The 9,139-nt window shown below is 40.4% G+C and overlaps 1 protein-coding gene across 1 annotated transcript; it reads right to left on the bottom strand.

Moving 5' to 3' along the window:
• Window positions 1-1,520: 1,520 nt before the first annotated feature.
• Window positions 1,521-8,907, bottom strand: si:dkey-56m19.5 (protein bangles and beads). Its single transcript, XM_056248456.1, has 2 exons — window positions 8,699-8,907; window positions 1,521-3,981 (listed from the first exon to the last, which is right to left on the bottom strand). Exon 2 carries the CDS (start codon window positions 3,973-3,975, stop codon window positions 2,185-2,187), a length of 1,791 nt encoding a protein of 596 aa, XP_056104431.1. The 5' UTR covers window positions 3,976-3,981; window positions 8,699-8,907; the 3' UTR covers window positions 1,521-2,184.
• Window positions 8,908-9,139: the final 232 nt, after the last annotated feature.

The following is a 9,139-nucleotide window of genomic DNA, read 5'->3' as shown; positions in this document are numbered from 1 at the left end:
AGCGAGAGAGAAAGTTGAAGGAAGGAAGGAACCTTGCTCCCCAAGCACAGTAAGATGGGATGAGGAAACAGGACACCTTGTACTGAAAATTCCTCTCCCCTTAAATCTGCAAACCAGAGTTTATTTTTGATGACAAACAGTGGTTTGTGTAAAAAACCCTAAGAACTTATAGTGCAAGATATTATAGCGTTTTAATAATAATAAGTAAAATATTTGGAAAAATGTGTATAATGAACTTTCTTCAAAATATCTATATATTCTATATATAAAGTAAGTTATACAGGTTTGGATTGTCATGAGAGTGAGTAAATCATGACAGTTTTTCATTTTTGTGTGAACTACCCCTTTAAATGGGCAATGCAGCTGCACAATTTTTGTTTAAATAGCATTTTTTTTCCCCCACATAATACTATCCATTCTCATTTCACAAATGGTAAAGAGAATAAGGTTTTCAGTGACTCTAAAAAACACTGAAGCCAGTGAGTTCATTCACCCATCCCACCCCCCTCAGCTTTAGAGAACATTCCTTTCATAAATCTGTATGCCTGTGTGTTTTTTCCTTTTTTTTTTTTAAGAAATCCGAGAATTCGTGCTTGGTATGTGGAGGAGCTCATTATAGTGCCTGCGGAGGGCACTTGGGAACCTTCAGATATTTCCAGCATCTTCTCTCGCAAAGCCTTTCTCATGCTTCTCCAGACACACACACAGTGGTACAAACATACCCTGTAATCAGTCCTGTGCATTAGCACTTTGCATGTGCAAAAGGCCCTCTTTTCTTTTAGATAGTAGGTGAGAGTAGCATGTTTACAGTTCTTGTTTTTTGAGCTCTTCATATTCCATGTTGTTCATTTGTCCATGTGTTTTCCTTTCTATGTAGAGGCCATTATTTATGTGTATGTGTACATGTAAAAATATCTGAAGGTATTATCTTGTCTGTCATGGCCACTCTCTCCCTTTCTACACTGTGTCAGAGCTCCTCCTATCAAGAAGAGACCTTTCCCAGTCCTGTTCCCCCCACTGCAGTCTTCTGCATTGTGCAGCATCACCCTCCTATTATCCTGAAACCTATTTCCTCATGTGAAGAATAAAAATCAGTTTCCCTGTTCTACCACAGCCTGATTGCTGAGTTAAGCCTCTGAACAGACATTTGCTTTCATGGCCATGTTCCATGTTACTCAAAACAACACGTGCCTGAGGCCCAGCCCCACAGAACAAATTTACAAAGTCAATGACTCTTGGGACATTGTTGAAATGGTGACTTGCCAGTCAGATATCTACTATCACACAAAATGGCGGAAAACAGGCCTTGAATGTAACTGTTGCAGCTCTCTACAGAACACCACTTTTGTATCAATTTAGAGTCAACGCTGCACATGCTGAGCACATGCTATTGAAACAAAATGTGTTTGCTCTATGCATTAGATTGCATCATACATTTAATTGAAATACTCTTTTTATATTGAAAAACAGGTTCCACCCATTCAGCACAACATTCACAAAAGTTCAAAAAAGAAAAACAGTTTTTAAGGTATAACAGAGTGTTTTATTTTCTAAGCCAAGCCATTAAGTTAAAATGAACATTACTCACTGATTCTCCCAACATGAAAATTTCAAAATGCTTCATCCTCAAATCTCTGTATTACATGGTGACAGAAATGTGGTCTAAATTGGATTATATACTATTAAATGCTAATCCAATAAACCATTTTAATATGCATCAGGCTCAAACACAAAAGATGATTCTGTTCATTCAAATCATTTTTACCATTGTTACTGTCGTGCATTTCTGTTTTGCCATCTTGTTTTTTATTTTATGTTCTGTTCATATGTAATCATCATCTCTCTGGTTTACATATTCAGCCAGGCCTGCAAGCTCACCCTCTGCAATGACAGCAGGACACCGGCCACAAAGACTTCAAAGACCATCCGCTCTCTCTCTCTCTCCCTCCCTCCCATTTCCTTTTAGGCTTTCACCCTCACTGTTTCATTCTTATTTTGTTTCTCACACTTAGCTCTTGGGTGGTTGTATTTCTTTTTGGTTAACCAGAAATTCCTTTGCCTGAGAGAACACAACAGGCATTTTTCACATTTATTTTCAGAAAGCCCGTGTTGTCAGACGATTGTTTCATTGTTTGCATCAATATGGGATTCACATTTAAGGTTTGTTTCTCAGATTAAATCGACTCACTGTGGCACCTCTACCATGTCGCCAATCATAGCTGGAACCTGAAAGTCAGCATCCAAACTCAAGTCCTTTTTCATTTCACAGTCACTCAGCACTTGAGGGGGTTCTTTGTCCTTCACACCATTTACACATGCCTCAACCGGGGACCCAAGGACATCCAAAGAGCCTATGTCTGGTGCCTGCTCATGGCACTCCCCATTTACCTCAGGGGGAGCTGACACAGATTCCTCTGCTGAGCCAGAACTCTCACAGTCTCCATTATTCAGCTTCTCTTCTATGACAGTCGGGGCAGTTTCCTCAAGGCAGAGCTCATTGGTCGAGGTTGATTCCAAGATGACAATTGTGGGAATAGACTCCTCTGCAATCTTTTGCTCTGTCGTAGGTTCAGGTTGTGTTGGCTCTGCGGGTGGCTCGGGATCTGCTTCTGTTAGTGTGACCTCAGGAAGTGCAGCAGTTTCAGATTCAGGCTCTGTGACTGTTGGGGTTTCTTCAGGGGAAGGCACAGCTTTCTCGACCTCTGCCGCACTCAATGCCTCGGAAACAGGTTCAGGCACTGGGGTAGACTCGGCGACTGACTCTGGAGCTACTGCCTCAGTGACTGCCTCCTGTTCTGGTGTGACCTCTATGGTTTCACTGACATTTGCAACCTCCTCAACCACCTTCTCTACTGCCTCCTCTGTGATAGGTTCTACTGGCGAAGCTGCAAGTTGAGGTGATGATACAGGCACCTCTGGCACAGGGGCAGGATCCTCAGGTGCAGCTGCAGATTCCTCAGCTTTGGGGACAGTTGCATGTTCCTCAGGTGCAGCTGCATGTGGCTCGGCCACAGCTGTTGGTTTCTCAAATAGTGTTATCGGTTCCTCTGCCACTGGTGCCTCTGCCACATTCTCAAGTTCTTCATGTGTTGTTGGAGGTTCTTCTTTCACTGGTGTCTTCACTGGTTCTTCTGTTGCAGTCACAGGTTTCTCTGTCACTGGTGTCTCTGGTGCAGCAGCCGGTTCCTGGAGTGTAGCTGCAGATTCCTCTGCTGCTGGTGCGGTTGTTGGTTCCTCAGGTGCAGCTGCAGGTTCTTTTGTCAGTGGTTTCTCTGGTGCAGCTGTCGGTTCCTTAGCTGCTGGTTCCTTAGGTGCAGCTGAAGTCTTCTCAGCTGCTGATGCCTCTGGTGCAGCTGTCGGTTCCTCAGCTGCTGGTTCCTTAGGTGCAGCTGAAGTCTTCTCAGCTGCTGATGCCTCTGGTGCAGCTGTCGGTTCCTCAGCTGCTGGTTCCTTAGGTGCAGCTGAAGTCTTCTCAGCTGCTAATGCCTCTGGTGCAGCTGATGGTGGTGTCTCTACTGCAGCTGCTGGTACCTCTGCTGCCGGTGCCTTTTGTATAGCAGCTTTTGTCTCTACTGCTGTCGCTGCTAATGCAGAGGCCGGTACCTCTGTAGCTTGTGACTCTGACACAGCTGCTGGCTTTACAGCTGCCGGTTCCTCTGGAGCACTTGCTGGTTCCTTAGGTGCAGCAGTAGATGCCTCTGTTGTAGCCACTGGTTTTTCTGGTGCTGCATCATCCTTCTTCTCCTCTGCTTGTGCTGTTGAAGGAGATGCGGTTTTCTCAGCTGGTGCTTTAGACTCCAGCACTGGTGCTGCTGCACTCACTGCTGCAGCCTCCTGTGGTGCAGCCTCCGCCTCAGTCACAGGGCTCTCTGCCTTCTCAGATGGTTCAACTGCTGCCACAGCACTCTCCTCTTTCTTCTCTTTAGGGTCACTGACATCGTATCCCTTCTTCCGTTTGCTTAACTTGCCTCCCATGATGTCCTGTGGGAGCAGAAGAACATCTTATGTAAGCTATGCACATCACTGCGTTTCAATATATGCACATGTATTTGGCAGATACTTTTATCCAAAGCAATATCCATTGCATTCATTCAGTGAATACATTTGGTCTAAAACTCCACCGGGCAAATAACCAACCTTCTTAGAAGCTCATTATGGATATGAAATTGTAAAATGTAAAACTGCCAACATGACCCAGCCCATTTCTTCATTTAAAAATCCCTCACTCATTCATTTCAAGCAAATGCAACCTCTGCCAAGGACTTTGAATGCAGTCCAGCTCTGTTAAGGAGGAGGAGAATGTAGCGGACAAACAGTGACTGGATGGGAATGTCACTTAGTTCAATAATATTATTGAATATTATTATTGATTATTGAATAATAATAACTTAATATTATTCAAATACCCAGTCTTACAGTGTTACGGCAGCATGTGATTATTGTATATAATGGGGTAGAAGGATCTGGAATAGAAATACAGCACTTTTAATGTCTGAATCCTTGAAATATAGCACTTTTAATGTCCTAATCCTCGCCCTAACCTATTGCTAAGTTCAAAACCAACAGGTCAGTGTATTTTATTATATCTTAATTTTTAATTCTATCAGTTTGTATACAGTTTTACGACATTAAATAAAAACCAATATCATTTCATATAAAATTATCATATAAAAGTCATTCACTTCTCTTATGTTTCATGTCTGGTTTGGTTAGTATATACTCAAAAAAATAGCTATTGCTGCTTGGTTTGGGGAGATGGAAAGATAAGATTCAGGGAAAAGGCTGATTATAGATCACATTATAGGCCACATTTGTCAGTGCTACTGATGCTACTTAATTTGTTCTTTTGAATCCAATGAAAGCTTTCATCATACAACAATATTGTTTTATTGTAACTGGCAAGTAATCTAATTAAATTGTAGAAAGTTGATATGTTTAAATTAGGGCTGTCAAGCGATTAGATTTTTTAATCGAATTAATTACATGATGTGCAGATTAATTAATCGAATCAATCGCAAATTAATCACACATCAGATTTGGCTGAGGAATTTATCCCAAAATATGTTTTAAAGTCATTATTGTGTTAAATTAGAAAAGCATCAAATATACTACAAAAAAATAAATATTTTTATTGATTCAACTAGGAATTTATTACACACACACACACACACACACACATATATATATATAATAAACTACAGACCAAAACTATTTGGTTACCAACATTGTTCAAAATATCTTTTATGTTCTGCAAAAGAAAGAAAGTACTACGGGTTTGAAACGACATGATGCTGATTAAATGTAAATAAACAGATTCTTTCATTTTTTTTAGGCAAACTATTCCCAAAATATGAAATTATATCATTATTATTTTTAAGGAAATGATGCTCCTAATAACAAACTAAAACTTCCAGGTGGCGGTAAATGTCTAAATGACTAAGTTATTGAGTCATTCATTTATTTGATTCCTTGGCTTGATTTATTCAAGAATTAAGTAAATAGGTGTGTTGACTTAAGCGGTGTGCTTTTGAAACGCTCTCGCTGTAGGCTACTTTGATGTCATACACCGATCAGTCTGTGCAGCGCCGCTTCAAGTCATACACACCTATTATGAATGGGCCTTGGTTCACCCGATTGATTCGCTCAAAACGTTGATTTTTTTAGTAACGAAACACTGCTGTGTGTTGCTCGGAGAAGCACAACAGTTATGCTTTGGCTTTATAGGTAATATTTTAGTTGGCAAAATTGAGCAAAAAACAGACAATATTGTCTCTATAAAATATAACACAATATTGACTTCTTATTTATTGTTGTTTATTTATTTATATTGTTATTGTTTATTGTTGTAACTGTTGTTGTATAAAATCAATGTCACACTTCCACTTGTGCTATTCGGGACAAGAACAGCACTCGTTTGATATTGCTTAAAGGGATAGTTCACTTTGAAATAATTTTTTGATATTTTTTGATAGGGCATCCAAGATGTAGGTGTCTTTGTTTCCGCAGAAGTTTCAATTTTTATATTTTTAGGTCAAACTGTTCTTGTCTGTCAGTCATATAATGCAGGTCTATGGTCACCACCTCAAAGAGCATGCACAGAGAAGTCCAAATTAAACATGATTTAATGACTCGTAAATGTAAGTACACATTGATGGCCTAAGACACGAAACGAGCGGTTTGTGTGAGAAAACGAACAGTATTTATATCGTTTTTACCTCTTGTAACGCACAGACCGAAGCGCCCGCGCCCTCAGATCACTTGGACGTGGCTGTGGTTACAAGAGGTAAAAATGATATAAATACTGTTCGTTTTCTCACACAAACCACTCGTTTCGTGTCTCAAGGCTCGTACACACCGGGACGAATATCGGCGCGCGTTATTCGCCAGCGTTTTTCAACGCGTTTTTTGTGTTCACACCCAAGCGATTTTCGCTGACGATGAGCCGAGTGAACATGTATTCCCTGACATTAGATGGCGCCCATTTGCTCTGCAATACCACTCAATAACATTCTCTTTTATCAAGATTTTGTAGTCGCTGTCGCGTTTGTCATATAGTTCTTTATGTTCCGACACCAACGAGACCAGCAGCTCTACATTCATCTTGCCTTGCATCTTCCTCGTCTTATTTCTTCCCGGCAGTGTAGACGCTACTTGGCGTATATCTTCTTCGCCGTTACGTATGTGTGCTCGGCAAGACCGTTTTGTGTTTGAGCGCCCCCAAGTTGTGTTTTACTGTAACTTCAGAAGCTCCAGACATGTGAGCAAAAGCGCCAATCTCATTGGTCGGATAGTTTTTGACGCGGCGCGTCAAACTAAAAAACCGAACCCGAGGCGTTTTTTAAAAAATGACGCTTTTACGCGTGGCGTTTTTCGTGTCGTGTGCACACTCACATTGGCGCCCTTTGTTTAGTCACGAGGCGTTAAACGTCGGCGAATATCGCGCGCGAAATTCGTCCCGGTGTGAACAGGCCTTTAGGCCATCAATGTGTACTTACATTTACGAGTCATTAAATCATGTTTAATTTGGACTTCTCTGTGCATGCTCTTTGAGGTGGTGACCATTGACATGCATTATATGACTGACAGACAAGAACGGTTTGACCTAAAAATATCAAAATTGAAACTTCTGCGGAAACAAAGACACCTACATCTTGGATGCCCTTGAGGTAAGCTAAAACATATCAAAAATTAATTTCAAAGTGAACTATCCCTTTAACTAGCCTATTCCTACTGTATCATATGATATACATATGAGACAAAAACTCATATGATTTATAATAACATTGTAATATTTTGCCCAGAGATCTTGATTTTTAGGGGCATTCTAACTGCATTCTATAGGCTACACTGGCCTGCATCATGTTCATCACCAATCAACTGTATGAAATGTAAGACTTAGGTCTGGGGCGGGGCGGGTGCGTTAAATCATTTAAAAGCGTTATTTTTCCATAGCTAATTAATTAAATTAACTTGTTAAATCGACAGTTATGAATTGGTTTTAAATATGTGGAATTATGAAAGTGTGAGGTAGATTAAAAATGTTTTTTTTCTTGTAACTGATTATGGTACCATTTGCAACCTTTTACAAATCTGCAGTTATTGCAACTCAGTTGACTAAATATCACTTAAACTGCAGCATGGTGGGGTTACAATAGGAGCTGTCCGTAGTACTGCACTGGGGCAAACAAAGACCGGATACGCAGTCATGCCCCAGTCCAACCTGCAAATGAGTCCAGCTGCTGAGATGTGCTGTAGTGCCTAGTCAGCGCTCACTGAAGACAGTTTTTATTAGAGCCTCTCACAGCGCTCTGTGCCAGAATGCTTCACAGCCTCCATTAGCCTATTTCTGCGAATCTAGCTTGATGAAGTTACTCATTAATATGATGTAAATAAATCTCCTTAATGACGGTAGGCTATGAAAGTTATGTCCTTGAAGTCGTGGTGAAATAGTACACTGAGTCAAATTACCTATCCAATTGCTGCGGGTTATAACAATCAATCATCAATGTGTAATGATCAGTCCTAAAAATGAAAAGCATAACACGAAAAAGGAAAATATATATTTTGATTGGCTATTTAGCAGCCTATATTTTTAAGTAAGACACACTACCGCCCACCCCCACGCTAGCAACCCCCCTCCCCCCTTCATATCGATCAGCTCCTCCTTACGTCTGAATAAGAATTTTTTATTAGTGCAAATTAACGCTATTTCCTTAAAACACTGCTTTCCATAGCAAGACGAAATACAAGGGAAATCGAAATACAAGGGGTTAAACTGGGTAAGAGCTACCTGTAACCCACAGCTCCATTAAAAAGATAAATAAAATAAAAGCTTACTTATATTTACTTTAACTCATATTTTGATCTCTCATACATTTAGGAAACCAGTCACACATTCCCATGATAATTTAGAAATATTAAATGTGACATTTGTAAAGTGACATTCAGATATTTCTAGGAAATAAAAAATAAAAAAACACGTACTATAGGCTACTTAATAATCTAAATATGGTAGCCTATTGTGCATTTTTAGTTTTCATAAGTGACAAATCAGAATAACGAGAACAAAGAACGGCTCGTGCAGTCTGCATTGTTCAAATACCCTGCATATCTCCTGCACCAATAAAACGCTTTGTTTTATAAGTGATTTCCCCGTTATTTAAAGAGACTATAAAATTGAGACTAACATTTTACTAACCTGTCTCTCAGTTTCTGTTGAAATCCGCGTGAAAGAGCGCGTTGAATGTACTTTCTTTTCTCCTGTAGTAGTGAATGTGATTCAGTCAGAGCCAGTCCTACTCTCTCCCTGAGGTCCAATATGCGACTGGGCGTTTTTTTCTTCTTTCACCCCTCCTGTTAAACCCCCGGTTTGTGAGACATCTGTCGTTATCACAGCCTCTCCTGCCCACTGCTCATAATCCATATACCCTCCCTCTCCTCCTCCCTTCCCTCCCCCCTCACGTTGGGTGCATATTTTAGCAAGATTAGATGGGCTTTATAATGGGTTTTGGGAATAATGCCCCCTTTTCTTTCACTTTTTGAAGTGATCACTATAGCAACCGTATTCCTTTGACTTGAAGTTGCTGCCTTTTTTCCACCTGCTTGATTGGTTTTAGCATGCATTTCTCTCTCTCTCTCT

The sequence above is a fragment of the Rhinichthys klamathensis genome, unplaced genomic scaffold, assembly GCF_029890125.1.
Source record: "Rhinichthys klamathensis goyatoka isolate OS25496 unplaced genomic scaffold, OSU_Roscu_1.1 h1tg000055l_1, whole genome shotgun sequence".
NCBI classification, from domain to species: Eukaryota; Metazoa; Chordata; class Actinopteri; order Cypriniformes; family Leuciscidae; genus Rhinichthys; species Rhinichthys klamathensis.
This window is presented reverse-complemented; position numbering and strand designations above follow the sequence as displayed.